The 26,140-nt window shown below is 42.8% G+C and overlaps 1 protein-coding gene across 2 annotated transcripts in view; it reads right to left on the reverse strand.

Moving 5' to 3' along the window:
- Positions 1–26,140, reverse strand: part of CDYL (chromodomain Y like) — a 192,937-nt gene that overhangs the window by 14,948 nt on the left and 151,849 nt on the right. For both annotated transcript variants that reach the window (XM_044773322.2, XM_070515675.1), the window contains exons 3-4: positions 5,581–5,837; positions 4,088–4,260 (exon numbers count right to left, since the gene is read on the reverse strand). In XM_044773322.2, the coding sequence (XP_044629257.1) occupies positions 4,088–4,260; positions 5,581–5,837 (430 nt within the window). The remainder of the gene's footprint in view (positions 1–4,087; positions 4,261–5,580; positions 5,838–26,140) is intronic.

A 26,140-nucleotide genomic window follows, 5' to 3' on the forward strand; every position in this document is an offset into this window, starting at 1 on the left:
CGCTAACGACGTCTGGAGACCACGGATGGGATGGCAGGTTAGTCCGGAAAGAATGACCAGAACAGTGCAAGGATGAAGTTTTCTACAGAGAAACGGCAGAAGGGATTAACTGGTCCATGCAGAAGTCTTCCCTCTCATGTTATATGTTTGTATAGAAGAAAAAAATCTGTTTCCAAAATAGACATTGCAAACTCTAAGCTTAGATTTTAACAGGCTGAAGAAACTGTTTGGAAGTGAATTTTTCCCCCCTAAAAAGATGATTTTATTTTTATTTTTGCCTGGAATAGTAACTTAATCTGAAACTTGTGGCTGTTTCTGGGAGGGGCATGACTGAGGACCTCTTCCCATTTCAGAGGACACGACCTGGCCATTCTGACGTGTGACCATGCCAGAACAACCATGGTCCACAGAGAAATTTGTTTTGTTTAAAAAATAAAATGTTTCATAGAAATGCTTTTCTGTTGAGTACAAACTTCCCAGGGCCACAAAGCTTAGTCATGTGAGCTGGACATGGAGCCACAGGCTGCAGGTGGGGAGGCAGGGGCTGCCTTCAGGCCGGGGGATGAAGCTCTCAAGAGCCCCGCATTCAAAGAGGGCCTGCCTGTTGCTTTTGGTGGGCGTAAAGTAAATGTGTGTATGTGTATATATCTATTTTGGTGAGGAAGATTGGCCCTGAGCTAACATCTGTTGCCAATCTTCCTCTTTTTTCGCTTGAGTAAGATTAGCCCTGAGCTAACGTCTGTGCCAATCTTCCTCTATTTTGTATGAGGGATGCTGCTGCAGCATGGCTGATGAGCGGTGTAGGTCTGCACCCAGGATCTGAACCCACGAACCTGGGCCACCAAAGCAGAGCATGCCAGACTTAACCACTAACACCACAGGGCCAGCCCCAAAAGCAAGTATATTTTAAAACTTAAAATCAAAACAAATGAACACCCAGATGTGCTCAATGTACCATACTGAACTAAAATTTCAGTTTCCTTTGATTTATCTGTGAATTGAGTGAAAGACAGTGTTGAGTATAGCAGGGAAAGGAAAGAAATTATATTTGCCACAAAATTAGCTTAAAAAGATTTATAATTAAACAAAACCAAAATTATATCCATTCTTTTAAGAACATTTACTACTTCACAGACATCACCAAAGAGTTAGAAAATCACGGAAGCGTGACAGTCTAGGAACTGTTGAGGGAACATGAGGCCCTGGGGTCAGAAGTTTTAACCGTCGGTTCACTGCCCTGTCTCAGCTGTGCTCTCCCGTCACTGTGACTGTAGGGAGCAGGACTGAATGGGGAAGAGGGCAGCCCATAGGGGACAGTTACTCACTCACTTTGTTCTCCCCCCAAAGCCCTGCTGGTCTCGCCTCACTCGTGGTGGTAGAAGACCCTCCCCCTTCTGGGGAAAGGAGGCTCATGGCCCTCAGACCCAAGACTTCAAAAGCCTAATATTCTAAGCTGATCATAATAATCTTGTTGTTATCACTAATGTGCTGAATGTTTTTATTACAATTAATCTGCACACTGGTTATCACCAACAATCCTGATAAAAGAATTAGCTGTGTGGACACCTGGCAATCCACGTGAAACCTAATTTTCCTCTTTCTCACTTTTCTTTTGGAAACTTGCTACAATGACATTCTCTGCCCCAAAGTTTTAAGGAATTCGAGACAAGACACCATAGAAACAAAAACTATACATAGGAATAGCTTTATGTGTATAAGCCAAAAGCTTTATACGTATAAGCTAATCTTCTACATATAAAAATTAATTTAAATGCAAATGAGCAAGAGTAAAGGTTAACTGAATCTGGTATAATTAATTATTTTCCGGATCCTGCCATTAAGAAAAATTCACATTGACAAAAATACATTCATTTTAAGAAGAACCAAGTGGATTTCCCTAAAGGAGGATTTAGCTTTTTCCTAGAATACTAATTCAGCTTTTTGTGCGGAGTGAGGAGAGTGGCATGGGAGCGGGAGGGTTTGGAGAGGAAATGGGAGTGGGCAGCTCATGAAAATAAACATTTAAAGTGACCTACAAGTTTAACAAATGAGGTCTCTTGATCTGTCTTTCCTCTGCTTTTCCTAACCCAACACTGCAGCGTGATTAACACTGGAAGACCAGGCTGGACTAGACTCAGCAGGGCTTAGGGAAACTTCCAGCGGGCAAGTGAGCCAGAACTGAGAAGGCAGTGGCATAAATCCCATTCTCTTACTACAGCAGAGATCCCAAATCACAATATTATGTGTAAAGTCAGTGTGATCTTACAGAAAATATACTAAGACACCATCTGAGGCATAGCAGTTTGTATTTAAAAAATGAAAATTAAATTCACGTAATTCATCATGAAAGGATGGGATGGATTAATAACTGGGAACATCTGCACGTTGTCTCAGAGGTACTGACAATCTGTCAAGGAATTATGTGCAGTGACCAAGAAGTCTAATTCGAAATTGAGTAACAAGATGGTCCCATCTAGTATATAAGTTTGAAATTGCTTACGAAACCAGAAATAATACTTAATAAAATCGGATTATAAAATTTCAAGCTATTTTTGAAAACAATAACTATCATATGATAGCCTAAAAAATGGTAATGTTCACAAAGATTAAGGAATAGATAACCTCCTGTATTGCACGCACATATGTGCACATGTGTGTACAGTATGATGAAAGATAGTAATTCTGAAAATGATTAAAAATGTTATAAAAGGCCAAGGTGATAGATACTCTATAACCCCAAGGTGTGGGGTTCCGGGACCCCTCTGATGGGCTCTCACAGCAGCGCCCATAAGACCTGTCTTTGAAGATCCGTCAGATAGAGGTGCCCACCTGGCTTCAGACCCACCAAACCAGAAAAGCACCCCCACCAATCCTGGTGTGCACCCCTGGAGCAGTTTAAGGGACCAGGAAGCCCTGTGCCCTCAAGTCAGTGCTTAGAGTCCCAGCCACTTGGAGCTCAATAATTATCAAAAGAAGCTCAACTTCAACTCTTCAAATATCTGGGGATTCTGGAGAAGATCCAACCAATTTCACTGCCATCTGCAAATCTGCACCCCTCAGCTTCCACCCTTCTGTAAACGACAAAGGCATTCCCAAAGGGCTCACGGGCTCACTGAGGGCATGGCATTTCAGGAAGGGGTGGGGCTGTACATCAGTCTTTCTGGTTGGTGACTGGGTTTCATTCACTTTAAATAAAATTAATCTCTGAAAAATCAGACATTTTTATATACTTACAGCGATCAGCATGAGAAGTGGGGACATAAGCAAAACATACACCTGGATACGCCTAGCAGAATTGAGTGGCTCTAGGGAAAGCGTTTTAGCCTGTTATGATAGAGCAGTGGGAAGTCCAAAGACAGAGGAAATGGAAATATCTAAAGTCATACTGTTAAACGAAAGAAGTAAGTTGAAAACAACACATAGTATAATTCCATTTATTTAACACAACCAAAAATGAATCTATGTTATCTGTGTGTGCATGGAACACATATTTGAAGGCGTTTACAAGACTGCTGGGGAGACAGATGAACGAGCAGTGGACACCTTGGGGGGAGGGGGCTGAGAGAAAGGGATCTTTTACTTTTACTTTTTCTTCTATATTATCTAGTTTTATGTGTCGTTGGATGAACTTGAACAAGAATGTGTACCACTTGTACTAAAAAACCTTTCCACATGATGTTACGGAAGGAGCTTGTCATAAAGCCTAGCCAATTTATTTTATAACCAAGCAAACAGTAAGTTATGATGTGAAAGAGAATGCATCTTTACTTAAGGACTGAAGACAGAACACACTCACAGAACCAATGATGGAAACTGGCTTCACGCTCACGCAGACTTCCATCATTCACACATCCCCGGGCACCGCTGGGACTGAGCCTGCCCTGAAATCGGTCATTTGCTCAAGGAAAGTAGTAACTGATGCCAGGCCCACAGAAAAGGAAAACGATTTAATTAATTTTGCTACTAGTGTCTCTCGGAAGGAGAGACACATTTTATTTGCAAGGCTTGTTTAAGCCTGCTCTATCAGGCACTGGCACGCTGAAAGCAAAACACTGGACCGATGTTTACGGATACCATTCATGCGTACCTGATAGCTTCTGCCATCTTAGTGCTTTCTCTTTTTCTGTCATCTGTTAAACGCCGTATAAAGTAAATAAAGTCGAGACCGCAGCAGAAGACGCTGCCCACGGCACTGAGCAGCACGAGCTTGCTGTCGTCAGCGGCGGCCGTGCTCAGGGCACTCTGGACTTCCTTCATCACCTGCAAGTCACCAGAAGTTCAAGTGGCAGAGCATTCCCGACAGCAGTGCCAAGAGCACCCGATTACCAGACAATCAGGATCTGCACACAGTGCTTTACAGCCTGACGTTGTTCCCTATAACGACCACACTTTAAAATAATTGACAGATTTCTGTAACGAGAGACTAGGAAGGCTGGAGACAGAGCATAATTACATAGGTAATTATGAAGAGAGTATAATTAGAAAGACGTGTGCACCTAAGTTACCTGAATATTCGAGCCACTGTGGCTCTCAGGAGACAAGGTCTGCCCACCTGGCATTTCTACAGTTTGGACAGCAGGTGGCACATTCAACCAGATGAAAGAAACCAGTTCAGTTCCTTTTTTTTAAACACCAGCCTACCACACCTGGGAGAAACCCCAAGAGCTGGGTGCAGAAGAGTATTAAGAACAAACACATTAACATGGAGGAGTAGTTTTAGAAGGGCACAGAACCATTTAAAATGATCTTCGTGAAGCATTTACAAATCACCAATGAAGAGACTCTAGTCCAAAAATGTGCCCAGAAGCACTCCTCAACCGGCTCGTCATGTGACCCTGGCCAGACACACAGCGGTTTGGTTTTCTTGTCTGGAAAAAACTTGACCTAGCTGCTCACAAGTGGAAAACAAATGACTACTAGAATGTAAAATTTTAAGTAAGGTGCAGTGCAGGTTCAACTACTTCTGGTTTTGGACACTTCACAGAACTAGTTTCCGAACCTCTGCAGGCACCAGTCTGCCTCGATCCTTGGCAGCTAACTTTACTATGAGCAGTGAGCACACGCTGGGATCTCTCTAGCACTAAGCCCCACTGTGATGCTGATGCTGAAGACTGACTAGGAAGGACCGTTCAGTTCCTGAGGGGCTGCGGACCAGGCACTTCAATCTTGTTTGAACCAAGGACCCTTCGAGAACCTGATGAAAGCTAAAGAAAAGCACGTGTGCCCGCACATTTTATACGTGACTTCAGGGAAGCCCCGAGGATTAAGACCTCCTGACCCCGAGGTGAAGGACGGAGACACAACTACCACCTCCCCTGTGCAGAACTCTGCCTCCCCTCCCAGCCCCCACCCCTTAGAAGGAAGATGGACCTCGACACATGCACACGGTCCCCAATCTCCTGCAGTCACAAGCGTTCTAAGGAGCAAGCCTGCAAACTTGACCGCTGCTTCCTACCTTCTGGTGGGCACTGTGAGGCGGCCCAGAAGGAGAGTTAGAAAGAGCACAAAGAAGAGCACCAATTCGGCCAGCAGGGGCGTGGAGAGACAGGAAGCACAAACCAGCCAAGGGACATCTCTCACCTCTGGATTTAGTGAGTTATTCTCGGATGATTTTGTTGATAACAAGATGTGGGTGAAGCCGTCCTGCTTCCTGACGACAATATCTCTGTATCTGTAGGCACTTTCTGTTTGCCTCACACTGAAACGCAACCGCTTGTCAAAAGGCTGGTCTCTTCTCTCGTCAATAAATTTCCTTTTCCCAGCTGTCACTCCTGTAACAGATGTCTGTATGTTGGTTGTTCCATTGGCTGTTAACGCATCCATAAACGGAGATGTACCTGTCAAGAGTTTGAAATCACAGTCGTCTGTGATGTCCTGCTACCAATTCACTCCCCAGTGTTGTCTACGAATTAAGTAAAAATGCTCATTACAAACCCAGGTTTAACATATTAATGCAGGAATGTTAAAAATTAGAACCTTTTCAAAGTCTCCTTTTAAAGGCATTTTCCCATTCTAAGTCTGACAAGGAAATCACCCTCTTGCTTATCTTGCCGAAGAAATAAAGATGGAAAGATACTTGCTGAAAAGAGGCTACAAAATTTGGGACTTTTGAAGAATGGAGTTAAAAGAGAATAGGTCTCAGAAGTTGAAAGAAAAAAGGAAATTGATTCAAGAAAATATCTTATTAGAGCCAAGGCTATCTGCCATTTAGCTGAAATTTCTTTTTCTGAATCAAGACTGACTTGTACAGACACGCAACGCACCCGTCTGTCCCTGCTGTTTATGGAATGCGGCCGCAGCCGCCACCGCAGACGCTGCCCTCTAGTGGGGCACCGGAAACGCTCAGTTCTTTGTTCTGCTGCCCTGGGATGTGACTAGTACACCGTCTGTCCACTGGTCCCAGCTCTACCACGTTTTCCAACAGCCTTTTAAGCAGCTGAAGACAGCTCTCTTTCCTGCCACATGAAATGTTCTGCTAACCTTCCCTCCTGTGGCAGCTCCTCGACATTAACCCGGTGCTGTTTTCAGTCAGTCTTAAAGATACGGTCTCCTGAACTTAATACTTCTTATTATAATAAAGTCGACAGTTTCACTTAATACTTTCCTAGGGTTACCAAGCTATGTCAGGGTAAGAATTCAAGTCGTAAGGTAAATAATTATCTTATTGATATGATTCGTCTAAATACTATCTAAGCTGGTAATGAATGTACAGAGCCTTTGGGGAGTAGAAGCAAGGGAAAGAAATGAAGGAAGCCTGGATGAGGCTCTACTAATAAAATTAGCAATGACGGAAGTTTTCTGAGGGGAAGAACATGATTAATTATGGGTCAGAAATATTACCTTCAAAGTGAAAGAAAATGAGCCAAAGCTATCAGAAACGACTGATGAATGGGCATTTAGAGAAGTCAGTCTCCTTGGTTAAACAATCTGACTTTCAGTCAACTGGCAGAAATATTTTGGAGGGTTTCTTAAAAAAATAAATTCAATGTTTTGAAATTTTGGAAGAGCTTATAGTACATGTATATAGTTCAAGAGCCTAAAAATATAAAAAGATCCATGGCAAAAGGCCTCCCCCACCCCACCCCAGGACCCTGACCCTCCAGCTGGCCACCATTTCTGGTTTCCAGGTACCCTTGCAGAGTATCTCCATGCATAATACAAGCAAATAAGGATATCAATATTTCTTCTTCACCATCTCCCCCTTTAAAAAAAAACAAATGATATTATATACACATAGTGTTCTGTTACATCCTGCTTTTATTCATTTGACAGTATCTTAGAAATTGCTGTCTATCAGGTCACAGCTTCCTTATTCCTTCCCAAGGCTACACAGCAGTCCACTGAGTGGATGTTCTATGATTCATTTACCAACCCACAGTGCAATAAACACTTATATTCAGCGATTTTCTGATATTACAAACAATGCTGCGATGTGTAACCTTGGCTTATGTCTTTCCAATGCTGGCAAACCTATAGGATAAGTTTCTAAAGGATGTGTAACCCGGCATATTTCTAACTGAAAGAGCATTTGATAAGCTGTTACCAGTAAGAAAGGGTGTTGCTGAATCCTTCTGAGGAAGCTAGCAAGGATCCTTTCTCTTTCTTTTAACCTTTAACTTCTCCTCTATCAGGTCCTTCCCCTCTCTGTCTTTGAAAGCGTTCTCCAGTCTCTTCTACTCTCAGATGCCCACTCTAATCTGCTCTTCTTCTCAGCACTGCCCTCTATTCTCATATCCATCACAGCCTCACCTGGTCTACACTTGCTGTCTCCACTTTTCTCTGTCCCTCATTCCTCACCCCACTCGAATTGAGAGCTAGAGTCAACAAGACCAGATAACTTCCTGAGCATAGAGAAACAGAGTAATTCTGAACCACTGAGCCTGGGTGCCCAGGAGAGACGGGGCAACCACAGGGGAGTCTGACGTAGCTAGAGGAGGAGGAGAAGAGGAGAAACTCAGTTTTACCCACGGTGATTATTCAGGTGAAGATGCTACAGAGCCCAGAACTGGGGCGGGAGGAGTCAGGGTTGGAGGTAAGTACTTGGGAGCTGGTGCCCAGAAATGATGGTTGAACTCAGAAGTAGGAGCACCAAGGGGAAGAACAAGAAAGTGGGCCTCCTAGAGAGTGCAGGGCGAGGAGGCAAGAGAGGAGGAGGAAGGGAATCCCCATAGGCTTCCCCAAAGGATGGAGAAAACGCCATGGCAATGAGGATCTGTCAATAGAGGCATATGCCACAGAGAGGTGGAGAATGGAGAAGAGGGAATGGGAGGGGAGATTAGAGGCCATCAACAAACTCGAGCAAGTTGTTTCATTAGAGTGCTAACTAAAAAAGCCAGACTATAGGATACAATGAAAGACAAAGAAAAATAGTTGAATAAAAACATAAATGTTCAAATCAAGAATCTGTCAAAATGCTTTTTTTGTTGGTGAGGAAGATTGGCCCTGAGCTAACATCTGCGCCAACCTTCCTCTATTTTTTGTATGTGGGACACTGCCACAGCATGGCTTGATAAGCAGTGCGTAGGTCTTCTGTGCCAGGGATCCAAATCTGCAAACCCCAGGCCACCGAAGTGGAGTGCCCGAACTTAACAAGGCCACTGGGCTGGCCCAGCAAAATGCTGTTTTAAGGAACACAGAAATACAATGGCAGGTGACAGGATACTGTTATTTAGATGATGGCTGACAATCACAATTTTCCTGCCTAAAGAAATCACATCAGGACTAAGCCTGTGCAGAGGCAAGATGGGAGGCCACACAACATGGGGGTGAAGAATGATGTGATAAAGGGACGAGTGGAGACAGGCTGGAGGCTCTGGCATTCTCAGGAGGAGGCGGTTCCTGCAGACCACACATGCCAGTGTGCTAATAATGACAAGTGAGAGCTGTCTGGGTCTTTAAGAGTCACTAACCTTGAGCTGGAGATTTAGTTGGTGCTGTATTAAAGCACAGTAAGAATGACCCTGGCGAAATCGGAGGATGCCAAGCGCTCGTCGGCTGCCCTCCACCAGGACAAAGCCGGCCGGCTGTGGGTCAGCCCCGTCCATCCCTGAACTGCTCTGCTTGTCAGTGTCTTTTCTTTCCCGATTTGAAAGCCACACATTCCTGCACTCTCTAAGCAGTTTTCCTGATGGCTTCTCCCTATGGAAGCAGCACTTCTAGGCTCTGGGGTCCATGTAGCCTTTATATGTGAGCTTCAGCAAAAGCCCAACATCATCTTTGGGGCAACAGGTCCTATGGAGCTGTCCGTGGTCCTGCAAATTTAGGAAGGGTATTCATGCTGGCTCACGCTGACCAGGACTGCTGAAACTCGGCCTTCATCGTCCTCTTAAACCCCTACTGCTCCCTGGTGCCAATACAGTCCCTGCTGATGGTAGACTCTGTGATCTTGCCAGTGCCTCGACCACCACACCTACCCCAATATGACTCCTGGGACCTTCTGTTATCCACCTATGGGGCCATGCGACATCTAACTGGGGCCTATTTAGGTAGAGAAATATTCATAGCAGGGCTGAGTCTTGGAATCACAGACTGCCAGCACCAAGCCAGGTCCCCCCCATCATTGATGCCCCTTGGCCCTTCACTCATGACAAGCAGCCATGTTCTTTCACCGTCCACGTCTGTGCTCACCTCAGGGCCTTTGTACCTGGTCTTACCTCTGCCTAGAATGTCCTTGCCCTAGAGCTTCAAATGGTGGCTTCTTCTGCTTGTCTGGTCTGCAGCTCAAATGTCATCTCCTCAGACAAGCCTTCTTGGACCACCCCACCTAATGTGGGTCCCATCCTATCACCATTTCACTTTGCCCGAGTTTGTTTTCTTGGTAGCACTCCTCATCAAAGTTCTTTCTTTTCCATTTGTTTATTTATAATATAACGTTGTTGTTGTACTCCACTAGGCTGCGTAAGAGCAGGGTCCCTGTCTGTTCCCAGTGCTTAGAACGCTCGACAAACATTTACTGAATAAATGAATGGAAGGGACCCTGAAGTCCCTTTAGTCCAGCTCCCTCCACTTAGAGATGAGAAGGTAAGGGGCCTCCGAATGGCACACAGCTGATCACCTCGTGCCAATGCAGGGACAGTAATTTAGAGCAGAATCAACTGTTAATGACTAAACTAAAAGGTAAACGCAGAGATTCAGGGGAAAACACCCCACAAGGTAAACCATGTGAAAACTTCGTGCGGCTCACTAGACGAACAGTTCCGTCACAAACAGGAGCACAAGCTGTCCCAGTGACCTGATGGCTCCTAAGGTTTGGTTTCAGAGCCACTGAATGCTTTCCAAGGACCTAAAGGCACTTAATTCAGCGAGGAAAAACCCATTTTAGTGTCTCTCCTAATAAATGGTTTTCTTTTAACATGTTCGAGAGCAGAAAAGATACCCTCAAACATTACTGTTAACCTGTTAAAATGCACTGTGTCAAAAAGCGTCTCTCTCTAGAAATGAAAAGTGGCTTCTGCTTCCAACCTGAAGAGAGAAACGGTATCTGGATTTCCTCACTAGCCAGTGAGAACTGAAAACTGAACAAAATCCACAAAACAACTGTCTCAGAGCCCGGGTGACAGGCCATGCAGAACCACGGCCCCAGCGTGAAGGGGACAGACAAGCCAAGCCCAGCAATCCACCGGGCCTTCTGCTGGAGGCCGTCTCCACACTGCAGGTGCAGGGAGGGGGCCCAGACACAGCCCGGCCAGAACCTGTAACTGAGAACACAGACTGAGGAGAGAAGGCCCAGGAGGCTATAATTTGTGTGGCAGGGTATCAAAAAGGAGGGAGCTACGGAGAAAGTTCCAGAACTGTGTAGGGATCCTCGTGAGTCGTTGTTGAACACCAATCTGAGCATGCATAGGGTGAACCTCCACAAGACTTGGCAGAGAACAACTTTTGAGGAAAGAACAACTACCTGTAAACTGACTCACGGCCAGAGTTCAAACAGGGCTGGGAGTCCGCACCAGCCAGAGTGGAGAGACCTCAGTGAACACACGGGACACAGGGTAGAGCCCGGAACAGGCACATGTTGGTCGTGGAACTAACGTAGCTCTAGAATGAAGGATGCTCTAGAACTACACTAACAAAGCTTAAAAATAAGCCTTGAAAGAATCAAACTGATAGGCAAGTAAGAACTGGCCGCAAGAACAAACCCAACACTTTTAAGAGCATGCAACAAAACCTAGCACTCCAAACATAAAACGCAGCAATGCTTAGCAACCAAAAACTACTAGACACGCAAAGAAGTAGGGAAGTAGGACCCAAGATCAAGATTAAATCAGTTAATAGAAAGAGATCTAAAAGTGAGAGATGACAGAATTAACAGAAAAGCATATTTCTAAAACTAGGAAATGGTTAACCAACTTGTGGGGCGCATCATCTGACACATATTAAGCAGCCATTATCATGACATTACGCAGATTTTTAAAATACAGGTCAGTAAGTACATCATAGCACCTACCCTCTATATTACATGTTACATACGCCAAGCTCTCATCATAGGTAATCTAATTTAAGTCCATATAGGATACCTGAAAGTTGGGCCATGTCTGCAGATCTGACCCTGAGCTTGTGTTCTTTCACTTTGTGACCCCAGAATTATACACGAAAGAAATGAAAACTAAAGATAACAAAGGCATATACACAGTGTGATCAACAATGCTTACATGCGAGTTTACTAGGAACGGCTCTTTCTTGATGATAGAGATAGGGGTTATTCTTATATTCCTGGTACTTTGTAAATTTCTACAATATACTACTGACATAATCAGGGTAAAAACCACTTCAAAACAGACTACAGCATCCAAAAGCCAGATAAAAATTTCTGGGATATTATTTTTAAACAGATAAAGATTTAACTGGTATTTCTCTAAGTGCCTTTTAGTTTAGGGTTGTTTAATCAAAAGTTGGTAAGTTTAATATGCTGTCAAGGCAGTATGGCTCTAAACAGCAAGAAAAGTTCAGAACTAGTTCTCGGTATTTGGGATATGCATGGCCATTACCTTCTCTAGTCCAAAGTCAGAGAGCAAGCACCGTGGGGTCTACAGAATCACCAACCCTCCTTCACAGAGTTTAACACTGCAAAATACTGCTATCTATCCACACCTACTGAACCCAATCCTCTTTAACTATACAAGAGCCTACCGTTTTATTCAGATTATATAATCTGCAAATTGAATTCATTAACAGAAAGCTTTTCAAACCAATGTGGAAGATAGGCGTAAAATACTAGTATCCCTTTTGTCCATAACACATTAAAAGACTCCTTTATAAATAATTATATGAGTCTCCTTCAATTTCAGTTCCCCTATCCATAGGAACCTCCAGATTTAAGGCTATATATGCTCATTCTTAGCTGTCTTCAAAAAACAAAAACAAAAACCCATTAATATACCATCAGTGCTGCTGTAAAGTTTTGCTCCCACATGACTCGATCTATTAGGAACAACGGGAGCACACTGCAAACTTCATCTGTGTTTGGGCCTGATTTTGTCTGGAGAACACTGGTGAGCACACAGTCACACTCAGCTAAGTCTAGCTGAACAGGGACACACACAACACACACCTCCAACAGCCACCCCACCCACAGGAGGGGTTACAGCTGAGTGACGTCAGGAGCCCTAGAGCACTTCATGACAACCCACCTAACTCCCCCGACACCCACTTCCACCAGCAGACTGCAGCCTTTTTCAAGATAAAGTGCCACATTTACTGTAGTACTTATGTTTTCCTTAGCCATTTAACATGTCAAATCATGCTACTGTTTGTATTAGGGTCCTATCTTACTTCTAAATGTGCCAGTGACAAAGCTTTTGAGTGCTGGCCCACTATCCCATTTCCCCCATAAGCCCTGTGGTTTTAGTGCATGACTGCACAGCGTGGTGATTTTTAGGAATGCGTGTATCACATTATAGCAAAACTGCCTGTAAGTCTTCTTTCCATTGCTCAGTATCACAGTCATTCTTTTGGCCTTATTCAAGAAAGAATTTATTCACAGCCACGTTTTAGACCTGGCCCTAAAAATAAAACCATCTAAAGAACGATTTGCTTCAAGAGGCCATACATACACCAACCACAGCTCAACGGGGAATGAGGATGGAAATGCCTATGAGCAAACCCCACATTCTGAGAGCTTTGTTTCTCATCAGCAAAACCCTTCCAGGAGGAACTTCCTCACGTCAAAGCTCCACCCAAACCCCACTGCGAAGCGCCTGGACACTGCTGGGAGGTAGAGGTAAGGAATCAGGAACAATGCGCTTCCACAGCAAAGGTCCCTGAGGCTTCCTGAAGCCGAATAAGGATGCTCCAACAACCAGAGAGGAAAGTGTTATATGTTTGTGTTCCAAATCTTTCTCTCTAGTCACGAATGTGTTGTTAGTGTTTCAGGCTCATTTTCAAGTTAATTAGATCCCTTTTTGTTTCAAAGACCAGCAGCTACCACACAATCCTCCCCTGAGACCTATGTTTTATAACAGCAAATGGCACCTCGCATACAACTCCATCAAACCTCGATGTGCTGAGGAATTCCTCCCCAACTCAGACCACGTCACCGGCCAAAAACACATCCTCCTTGGACATCAGTTAGGAGGAATATCCAGTCCCGACCTGTCACCCTGCAGGGGGGTGACAAGGAAGGTACAAACGGCCTTTAGAATTGGCCAACATGTGCTGCCCTGTGACTCCCAGCCCACCCAGACTCTCCCTGGAATGCCCCTCAGGATTACTCCCCAGGATGACCCCCCCCTCCTCTGGCTAGATTTGCCCAAGGACAACCTGCAGCTCTGGACTGGGGATTCAGAAACGAAGTACAAGTCCATTTTCACAGCACCACTGAATGCTGTGCTGGTAGGTGCTCTATGTTTGTGCACTGTATTAGCACAAACCCAGTGACGTAACATCACCACTTGAGACACTGAGCCTCTTCATCACACATATTTAACGTAACTAAACTGAAATATAAGAAACTTTTTCATTAAGAATGCGTCTGGGGCGTGACATCAGCATCATGGCGGAGTGAGGTGTCTCAGAAATCTTTCCCCTCCAATATACAACAAGAAAAAATCCATACTCCAACAGAGGACATCCAAACAACGCAAAAAATGTGGGAGAGACCCATGCAGCCATATGACGGAGGGCGGAGAGACTGCAGCCCCCTCGGAGGAGGTGGAACGGGGTAAGAGAAACCTTCACTCCTTCACCTTAAAAACTGCAATCCACGACCATGGGAGGTGCCTGAGAGGGAAGGAATGGAGGAGGGGACGTTCATTCACGGGAACATCGGAGACTCCCAAGGGCCCTCACAGCCTAGAGGGAAGCCCTCTACTGGGGCAAAAGCTTTCAGGGTTGGGGGTGGGGGGGTGGGGATGACCTTATCAAACCAACACCCCAGGAGAGCAGAGGGAGAAAACCTTGAGAGCAGCAGGAGAAACTGCCCCTTCCCACACCCACTCAGCGTGGCTCCCACCCCTGGGATTTCAGATGAAGGCAGAGGGCTCAGAATACGTGGCTCTTGACCTCCACCCAGTGGCGATAGGTGGTAACTGTGACCAAATGATGCGAGGATGCGAAAGAACAAAAGTCCCTCTAGCAATATCAAACACTATATTAGATCGCAGACCAGAAAGACAATGACAAGTACCCAGATATCAATCCTGAGGACACAGAAATATGTATCTAAATGACAAAGAATTCAAAACAGCTATCATCAAAAAACTCAACAAGGTGAAAGAGAATGTAGAAAAACAATTCAATGAGTTCAGGAGCTGCTTCACAAAAGAGACTGAAACTATAAAGAAGAATCAATCAGAAATATTGGAGATGAAAGACACAATGGAAGAGATAAAACAAAATATGGATTCCCTGAACACTTGAGCAGACACCATAGAGGAGCGTTATCAGCATAATCAAAGATAGACATGTTGAAATGCTCCAGACAGAGGAGAGAAAACTAAGGCTAAAAAGAAATGAAGAAAGTCTCTGAGAAATATCTGACTCAATTAGGAAATGCAACATAAGAATTACAGGTATTCAAGAAGGTGAAGAGAAAGAGAACGGAGTAGAAAGCTTGTTCAAAGAAATAATAGCAGAGAACTTCCCAAACCTGGGGAAGGAAATCCATGTGGAAGAAGCTGCTAGAACTCCTAAATATGTCAATGTAAAAAGACCTACTGCAAAGCATATAGTAGAAAAACTGGCAAAAATGAATGACAAAGAAAGAATACCAACGGCAGCAAGGCAGAAGAAAATAACTTACAAAGGAACCCCTATCAGGCTTTCAGCAGATTTCTCTGCAGAAACCTTACAGGCTAGGAGAGACTGCAATGACATATTCAAATCATTGAAGGACAAAAACTTTCAGCCAAGAATACTCTATATAGCGAAAATATACATCAGATATGATGGAGAAATAAAAACTTTCCCAGACAAACATAAGCTAAGGGAGTTCATAGCCACGAGACCCCCGCCCCCAAGAAATCCTCAGGAAGGACCTCATATCAGGGGGGAAAAAAAAGGGAGAAAGGGGTTACAAAGCATGAAGTGAGCAGTTGAATAGATAGAATCAGAGAAGGATAGCAAACACTCAAGTATAGCATTAAAGACAAAGGGAAGAGAGACACCAAAAACAAAGATAATCTTGTCATTTTAACCACACACTCATAACACAAGATGGAATAAGATGTGAGAAAAACAATTTAGGAGAGGAGAGGAAAGGGACTAAATCGGATTAGTCTAAGGAAATTAGAGGCCATCAGAAAAGGGACTATCCTATCCATAAGATCTTGAATACAAACCGCAGGGTAACAACTAAACAAAAAAGCAGAACAGAGACACAAATACAACATTAAAAACTACATAACTTGATTGGTAGACCAAAATACACAGGAAGAAAAAGAAAGGAAATGCAGGAAAACTGGAAAATGAGTGACAAAATGGCAGCATTAAGCCCTCATATATTGATAACCATCCTAAAGGTAAATGAATTGAATTCTCCAATAAAAAGACACAGAGTGGCGAGACGGCTTAAAGAAAAATACCCAACAACGTGCTGTCTCCAGGAAACACATATCAGCTCCAATGACAAACACAGGCTCAGAGTGAAGGGATGGAAAACGATACTCCAAGCTAATGGCAAACAAAGGAAAGCAGGTGTCGCAATACTTATATCAGACAAAGTAGACTTCAAGATAAGTCGGGTAGAGAGAGACAAAGACAGGCAGTATATAATGATCAAAGGGACATTCCATCAAGAAGAAATAACACTTATAAATATCTATGCACCCAACACAGGAGCACCAAAGTACACAGGACAACTATTAACAAACCTAAAAGAAGATATTAATAATAACACAGTAACAGTAGGGGATCTCAACACCCCACTCACATCAATGGATAGATCATCCAGACAGAAAATCAACAGGGAAACAGTGGAATTAAATGAAAAGCTAAAGCAGTTGGACTTAATAGACCCTCCATCCAAAAACAGCAGAATACACATTCTTCTCAAGCAGACATGGAACATTCTCAACGATAGAACATATGTTGGGAAACAAGGCAAGCCTCAATAAATTTAAGACCACTGAAATAATAAGAAGCTTCTTTTCTGATCATAATGCTATGAAGCTAGAAATTACAAGAAAAAGCTGAGAAAAGGACAAAGATGTGGAAACTAAACAACATGCTATTGAACAACCAATGGATCATCAAAGAAATTAAAGGAGAAATCAGAAAATACCTGGAGACAAATGAAAATGAAAACATACCATATCAATTCACATGGGATGCAGCAAAAGCTGTATTAAGAGGGAAATTCATCACAATACAGGCTTACCTTAACAAACAAGAAAAATCCCAAATAAGCAATCTCCAGTTACACCTAATTGAATTAGAAAAAGAAGAACAAACAAAACCCAAAGTCAGCAGAAGGAGAGAAATAATAAAAATCAGGGCAGAAATTAATGCTATTGAAACAAAAAAGGCAGTAGAAAGGATCAATGAAACAAAGAGCTGGTTCTCTGAGAAGATAAATAAAATTGACAAACCCCTAGCCAGACTTGCAAAGCTCTGAGATAAAATGAGAAATGAAAGAGAAGAAATAACAACGGATACCACAGAAATACAACAGATTATGAGAAAATACTACGAAAAGCTATATGCCAACAAAATGGACAATCTAGAAGAAATGGATAAATTCTTAGACTCTTACAATCTCCCACAACTGAATCAAGAAGAAACAGACAATCTGAATAGACCAATCACAAGTGAAGAGATAGAAACAGTAATCAAAAGCATTCCAAAGAAAACCCCAGGACCAGACAGCTTCCCTGGGGAATTCTACCAAACTTTAGAGAGGACTTAACAGCTATCCTTCTCAAGCTATTCCAAAAAATTAGGGAAGATGGAACACTTCCTGACACATTCTACAAGGGCAACATCACTCTGATACAAAAGCCTGACAAGGACAGCACAAAAAAGGAAAACTACAGGTCAATATTGCTGATGAATATAGATGCAAAAATCTTCAACAAAATATTGGCAACCCAAATACAACAATACATCAAAAAGATCATACATCATGATCAAGTGGGATTTATTCCAGGGACACAGGGATGGTTCAACATCCAGAAATCAATCAATGTGATCCACCACATCAACAAAATGAGGAATAAAAACCACCTGATCATCTCAGTAGATGCAGAGAAAGCATTTGACAAGATCCAACAGCCATTTATGATAAAATCTCTTAACAAAATGGAGATAGAAGGAAATTACCTCAACATAATAAAGGCCATATATGACAAACCCACAGCCAACATCACACTCAATGGGGAAAAACTGAACGCCAGCCCTCTGAGAACAGGGACAAGACAAGGATGCCCACTATCACCACTCTTATTCAACACAGTACTGGAGGTTTTGGCCAGAGCAGTTAGGCAAGAAAAAGGAAGAAAAGGAATCCACATAGGGAGTGAAGAAGTGAAACTCTTGCTGTTTGCAGATGACATGATCTTATATATAGAAAATCCTAAAGAATCCATCGGAAAATGATTAGAAATAATTAACTACAGTAAGGTTGTAGGGTACAGAATCAACTTACAAAAATTAGTTGCACTTCTGTACTCCAATAACAAACTTACAGAAAGAGAACTCAAGAACACAATTCCATTTACAATCACAAAAAAGAGAATAAAGTACCTAGGAATCAATTTAACTAAGGAGGTGAAGGACTTATACAATGAAAACTATAAGACATTATTGAAAGAAAGAGATAGTGATATGAAGAGATGGAAAGAGATTCCATGCACATGGATTGGAAGAATAAACATAGATAAAATGTCCATACTACCCAAAGCAATTTACAGATTCAATGCAATCCCAATCAGAATCCCAATGACATTCTTCACAGAAATAGAGCAAAGAATCCTAAAATTCACATGGGGCAACCAAAGACCCTGAATTCCTAAAGCAACACTGAGAAAGAAGAACAAAGCTGGAGGCATCACAATTCCTGACTTCAAAATGTACTACAAAGCTACAGTAATCAAAACAGCATGGTACTGGTACAAAAACAGGCACACAGATCAATGGAACAGAACTGAAAGCCCAGAAATAAAACCACACATCTGCAGACAGTTAATCTTCGACAAAGATGCGCAGAATGTACAATGGAGAAAAGATAGTCTCTTCAATAAATGGTGTTGGGAAATCTAGACAGCCACATGCAAAAGAATGAAGGTAGGCCATTATCTTACGCCACACAGAAAAATAAACTCAAAATGGATCAAAGACTCGAAGATAAGTCCTGAAATCATAAAACTCCTGGAAGATAATATAGGTAATACACTTTTTGACATCGAACTTAAAAGGCTCTTTTTGAATACCATGTCTTCTCAGACAAGGGAAACAAAAGAAAAAATAAACAAGTGGGACTTCACCAGACTAAAGAGCTTCTGCGAGGCAAAAGAAACTAGGATCAAAACCAAAAGACAACCCACCAACGGGGAGGAAATTTTTGCAAATCATATATCCCATAAGGGCTTAATGCCCATAATATATGAGGAACTCACACAACTGAACAACAAAAACAGCCTGATCAAAAACTGGGCAGAGGATATGAACAGACACTTTTCCAAAAACATATACAGATGGCCCATAAGCACGTGAAAAGATGTTCAACATCACTAAGCATCAGGGAAATGCAAATCAAAACTACACTAAGATACCACCCTACTCCTGGCAAAATGGCTATAATCACTAAGACTAAAAATAACAAATGTTGGAGAGGGTGTGGAGAGAAGGGAACCATCATACACTGCTGGTGGGAATGCAAACTGGTGCAGCCACTATGGAAAATAGTATGGAGATTCCTCAAAAAACTAAAAATAGAAATACTATCTGACCCAGCTATCCCACCACTGGGTATCTATCCAAACAACTTGAAATCAACAATCCAAAGTAACATAAGCACCCCTATGTTCATCGCAGCACTATTCACAATAGCCAAGACGTGGAAACAATCCAAGTGCCCATCAATTGATGAGTGGATAAAGAAGATGTGGTATATATATGCACAATGGACTACTACTCAGCCATAAAAAAAGACAAATTTATCCCATTTGCAACAACATGGAAAGACCTGGAGGGAATTATGCTAAGCGAAATAAGCCCGACTGAGAAAGACAAACACCAGATGATTTCACTCATATGTGGAATAGGAACAAACACATAGACAAAGAAAACAGTTCACAGTGGTTACCGGGGGAAGGAGAGTGGGGGTGGGCACAGGGGGTGAAGGGGAGCACCTATGTGGTGACAGACAAGAAACAATGTACAACTGAAATTTCACAGTTATAAACTATTATGTACTGAAATTAAAAAAATAGAAAATAAATAAAATAAAAAAGAATGCATCTGTCCAATTTCTGCTGCACAAACACATCTTCCCTGGCCCACCCAATCCCACTGCTTGGCTATGAGGCAGCTGGACGTCCCCCTTCCCCAACCCTGCCCCTAACCACGTTCTCTAGTCATTAGGTCCTGCTGCCTCAGCCTCTGTACCTCAAAGATGGCAGAAGTAGCAGAGCAAACGAGAGGGAAGCCCGGATGGTCTTTGGTGGCCAGCACCACACTTCCCGTGAATGTGCTGGAAACCATAACAATGTCTTGCCAGATCAGCCAGTTATCCAGGCCACACAAAACAGCCATGGTCACTCCAAAATACAAGTGCCTGAGCAGTCTCCTTCCTATTCCAGCTGCTCTAGCAATTGCTGTCCATGCATCTAGATTCGAAGGTCTTTCTCTTCTAGTCATTTCAATATGGCTACCCTACACTGAGGCTGATCATCAACTCTGGGGTTCTGTCTAGGGGTGGGTTGGTGCTGTGTTCTCCCTGCCTGTTCTTCACAATAGTGCTTTTCAAGCTCTGGGATACAAAATCAACTTTGTGGATGCCAATGAGTATTTACTTAAAACAGAAAAGACTAGGAGAAACTAGAGAGCAACGCCTATCAGCACCCTGGGCCACTCCATAAAATGTGTCTTACTATGGGTTGCACTTGAGAAGGGTGAGAACACTGCTTTAGACCTGAGTAACTGTGCAGGCAGTTCCCATCCTGTGAGAAAGCTTGAGCCACGCTTCTGGCACAACCCACACAAGGGGCTCCCCTGACAGCACCCCCCCCCCCCCCCCCCACCGGACTCAGTATGGCCTTGTTGAAGCCTCTGGGCACTTGTCACACTGGGCTGTGAAGGGCTGTCTCTCCTGAGGAGGAGGGCACCTCGGTGCCTGGACCTCAGCACAGCAGCTGACTTTGGGATACATCTGACACATGAATAAACCTGAGATTCAGTGCTCATCGACCCAACCTGCATGCCTTCTGCTTCCTCAACAGCATCATGATGATCTCCCTGCCGTGGCTCACTGCCAGCTTGGGAGGCAAGTGGTTTGAGGGGAGAACAGGACACCAGGTCATTGTCCTGACTCTATAGCTAGAGATCCACGGGGTCGTTGGTCTCTGGGGGGTCACACTTCCCCCTCACTTGGCAATGGGAAGGAACAGATGCATTACCGCCGCCCTATACATTCACATTCCGTTCGTTACGCCCTTCCCTAGCCCGGCTTCTGTACTGTTCTCTTGATTCACCGGCTTTCACGCTAATTTTTCTAGATCTTGACTACTTAATCAGCCTCGCTCCTTTTCTGGCTTCTAGTTTTGCTACTGCACACTGGCCTTGGCCAACTCCAGGGCCACAACAGCTCTTCTCAGGCCTTTTATTCAAGTATTATCCCTATAAACAAGAACCAAAGAAACCCAACTTAAATAAAAACTTATCAGGTGAATAATTAAGGTTTTCCATAAGTTGGGTCCTTCTGCATCTCTGACATCATCTCCTAAGAATTAATCAGGCACTCTGCTCCAGGTCCCAGGCATGACCACATGCATCCCGACGCCCAACGTGAGCTAGAGCTGTGCTGGGCCTGGGCGAGGGGGCCCAGAACTGTGTATGAGAGGCTGCTGGCACAGTATTAGCTCTTGGAAAAACACTGCAAACAACTCATTCTTTACAGAGTAAAAGAATACCTAAGAATGGAGGCTGCACAAAAGCCATTTTAGTCCGTAAAGCATATGAATAATTCCTTGAAACCACAAATAACTCAAGAATGCTAGAAATACACTGAAGGCAGATGAATGGAAAACTGTGAAATGAATTAGGTAAAAATCTGAGAGTACACAGAATTAGGAAGCATTTTGAAAATCAACAGAAAAAAATCCATACACTGTGGTTTCTTCAATTTAAATTATTGTTTAATAATTAACTTCTCAGAAAGCCAATCTAAAAATAAGTATGAAAAAGCAATGAGAAGACTTAAAAAGAAAAATATTATTTTAAGATAAAAGGAAAGTAGCAATTAATGAGACTAATTATTTAAAGTTTATTTTAAAGTTACATAATTATAATTTCCTTAAACCTATATAAGATCAGCCCAATTAAATCAAAGAATTATGAATCAAGAGATACATAATAATGTAATCGACAATATGTGAAGTGCAATGTTTTGCCACCTACTGCAGGGGTTCTCAATCTGCCTGCACAACAGAATCACTGGGTGGCTTTTAAACAACGCTCCTTGGGCCACATTCCCCGCTCCCCAGAGCTCCTGGGAGGGAGCGCAGGCACCTTTCCCATATGGTTCTGATGCACGCAGAAGGCTGAGAGCCCTGTTCCAGGGTACCTTGGCTGGGCATCTGTCACTGATGCAGCACACCTGTGGTCTGAAACGGGCCATTCAGGGTAACCCAAAGGAAAACACTTAACACAGAAGACTGAGGCTAACCTAGCAGTAATGTTTCCTTCAAATCAGAAAGAGGGTCATGAAAGTCCAAATAATTGAAACAAATAAGGAAATGAAAAAAAGAAAAAGAATATGTGAGATAAGAAGCAAAGAACACTGGACAGGAGTATAGGCAGATGTGAAAACAGATAAAGGAGGGTATCAGAAATGGAGAGAAACCTGAGATATTCAAAGATATTCAACATAATTGCTTTTCACCAATAACAAACATAGTGAGTAAATAAAAACTCCATGAGAACTCAGGGTCTGGGAACCAGCAGGGAGTGTTTAAGTGCCGGCTGACATTGACAAGATCATACTGCTTCCCTTTTTAAAGACTGCAGTCAAGGGAACACGCTCACAATTTCACAAATAGCCTCAAATGTGGAAATAGTCCAATGATTGGTTCTTGTATTACTCATATTTATAATTTTTCAGTTAATATCATTCAGGAAAATAAAAATTTCCACATTCTGAGTAATCATCTTCCCTCAGAATGGACTTCTCATTCACTGACAACTCTAACATTTTTTCTTATCCTTCATCAAAAGCAAGAGGGGAAATCCCAGTGATCAGTCATATGAGTTTCTCAGAGGAGGTAATCAGAGGTCAGAGACACGGGCAACTAACATCTAGGGCTCATCAGCCTGGTCCTGGCATCTTATTAAACCTCCATTTAGAGACGAAAACCCACGGTCCAGGAAGCTTAACCGCCTCGCCCGAGGTGACTGAGCGGAGAGGGGCGCCAAGCTCAGATCACACGCAGGTCCTGCAGATGCACCAGTGCTCTCTCCATCGCATGAAGCTGCCTGCTGCTGCAGCAAAGACATGCGCACGTGAAAAGCCAAACAGCAAAAGGTCAGTGATGGAAATGACTGCTAGTGACAAGAAATGTCTTCAAGAAGCTTTGGAACATTTCCAGGTATTGCTGCTGAGGATTTCATAGAGTTGGATTTTAGCTGGCTCTCAAGTACTTTTGCATATAGTAGATGCTCAATAAATATTTTAAAGATAATTGGCAAAAAACAGATTATGGCACATTAGGGTACTATGGCATTAACAAAGAAATAGAGAAGCCTAGATATGTATTCAGGGACCTGTGATCAAGGTTTACCATTAAAAAACCAGCCTGGAAAAGAAGAGGCTGAAGTTAGCTTTTTAAGGGTTATGCCAAGTTAAAAATAAAAAGTTAAAAAAGAGTATGGACTTAATGCTGGAGGCAATGGGGAAGGGTTAAAGGGGATCTACAGCTCACCCACCCACCTGTAACAACTAAAAATTCAGCCTAGGAAAAGAGGCATGGGAAGATCTTCCAGGGCCCGGAAAATGTGTTCTAAGCCAGTTTAAAAAAACAAAAGATCAAGGGCTGTTAGAACCCCCAACACATGTCTAATCACTTTAAGGCCTCCAAACTAGGGTCCTCACGTTACTTCTGGCATCAACCAGGGTGGAAGGGACTGAATATTCACAAATGGGGAGAAGACACCGCTGGGACACCATGCAGGGAGTCTAGTTACCTGGGCAGAGGAGCTTGTACAGTCACACTGCATAACGACATTTCAGTCAACGACGGCCGGCACATTTGACGGACGTCCCCTAAGATTAGTCCCATACAGCCTCGGTGTGCAGTAGGCTATACCATCTAGGTTTGTGTAAGCACACTCTGTGATGTTCACACAATGTGAAATCGCCTAACGACACATTTCTCAGACTGTATCCTCATTGTTGTGATGTATGACTGCACTTTGTCACCACTAGGATTCCTGGTCCTGTAGAGAGGAAGTTTTGGAACGAAATACCCTTCGTGCATATGTAAATGCTTCCTCACTGTGCTTAAAATACATCCATCTCTAAGTCCTATACTGCCACCTGTCCACCTTAAAGCTGCTGACTTATATTATCTAACTTTGCTTACAACGGGATGGAAAGCAACCATTTTTAAGATGAACAGTTCAGGGATGTATCATGCTAGTACAATTATTAAAAGAAAAAACAAACCACATATATAATTTAAAAACAGACATATAATTTGATGAATAAACTGGCCTTGGCATTTCACTTTAACCACTCCTGCCTGTACACCTAGTAATGGCCTGGAGCTGTCGGGGCACCAGCTCTGCCACGTAGTACTCTCAGCTGCTCAGAGGGCACACCCCGGACACCTTGAAAGCAGTCCTGTCTCCAGGGACATCCATGGACTCTGTCCTTCAGAAAACTACAGTCCAGTGGCATCAGGTCTGTCTGGCCCCAGAGTTCATTTAGTTTGTCTACGTGCCACACTGACTCTCTTTCAGGCTAGTGCAGACGGAAACAACAGAGCCCCAAGTGGGGTTGCTACACAGCAGGTCAGGGGGCCACCTACAACTCGCCTTCTACCCCCACCACTGGCCTGTCATGAGAAGAGAGAACTCCTATTAAAACAAACCTCTGAACTATACTCCTATTACCAAGACAGACATGAGGGAGAGGCATTCTAATACCTCAAAAACAGCTTAATTGTGATTTTGCTTTTTATATCAATCTATATATTTTTTGCAAAAGTCCTAAATAAAATATTAGCAAACAGAATTTGGAACACAATGGGTTTTTTAAATTGTGGTAAAATATACAAAAAATTTAACATTTTAACAATTTTTATTTTTTGGTGAGGAAGAGTGGCCCTGCACTAACATCTGTTACCAATTTTCCTCTGTTTTGTATGTGGGATGCTGCCACAGCATGGCTTGAATGGCCCAGGATCCAAATCCATGAAACCCAGGCCGCCAAAGCACAGTGTGCGAACTTAACTACTATACCACTGGGCTGGCCCCCATTTTAACCAATTTTAAGTGTATAGGTCAGTGGCATTAAGTACATTCACACTCTTGTGCAACTCTCTTTCTCCAGAACTCTTTCCGTCTTCCCAAACTGAAACTCTGAACCCATTAAACAAGAACTCTCCATTCCCCCAACAACTATCATCCTACTTTTTGTGTCTATGGATTTGACTATTCTAGATACCTCATATAAGTGGAATCACATGACATTTGTCCTTTTGTGGCTATCTTGCTTCACTTAGCATAATGTGTTCAAAGTTCATCCATGTTGCAGCATGTGTTAGAACATCATTCTTTTCTAAGGCTGAATAATATTCCACTGTACATATAAACTACATTTTGTTTAGCCATTCACCCATCAATGGACATCCGGGTTGTTCCCACCTTTTGGTTATTGTGAATAATGCTATGAACATGGGCGTACAGATACAGGCATACCTTGGAGACATTGCAGGTTTGGTTCCAGACCACTGCAATAAAGCAAGTCACATGAATCTTTTGGTTTCCTGGTGCATATAAAAGTTATGTTTACACTACACTGTAGTCTGTTAAGTATGCAATAGCATTGTCTAAAAAACAATGTACATACCTTAATTAAAAAATACTTTATGTTAAAAAATGTCTGACCCCTCAGTGAGTTATAATCTTTTTGCTGGTGGAGGGTTTCGGAAAAAACGCAGTATCTGAGAAGCGCAATAAAGCAAAGCACAATAAAACGAAGCATGCCTGTATCTGAGGCCCTACTTTCAATTCTTTGGATTTATACCTAGAAGTGGAATTGGTAAGTCTATGGATTAAACAGAAATATCTATACCTGTTGAGAGAGAAGTGGATCATATGATAATTCTATGTTTACTTTCTGGAAGTTATATTTAATATTTTCCTAAAGTAGCTAGGATGTGTTTAATAAGTAATTATAATCACATTCTTGGAGAAGATCCAAATCATGGATTGGATTGTGATAACTTCCATTTCCTTACTAAATTTCTTTTGTTTTCTTGGGCTAGAGAAG

Source organism: Equus asinus, chromosome 8 (genome assembly GCF_041296235.1).
Source record: "Equus asinus isolate D_3611 breed Donkey chromosome 8, EquAss-T2T_v2, whole genome shotgun sequence".
In the NCBI taxonomy this organism is placed as follows: Eukaryota; Metazoa; Chordata; class Mammalia; order Perissodactyla; family Equidae; genus Equus; species Equus asinus.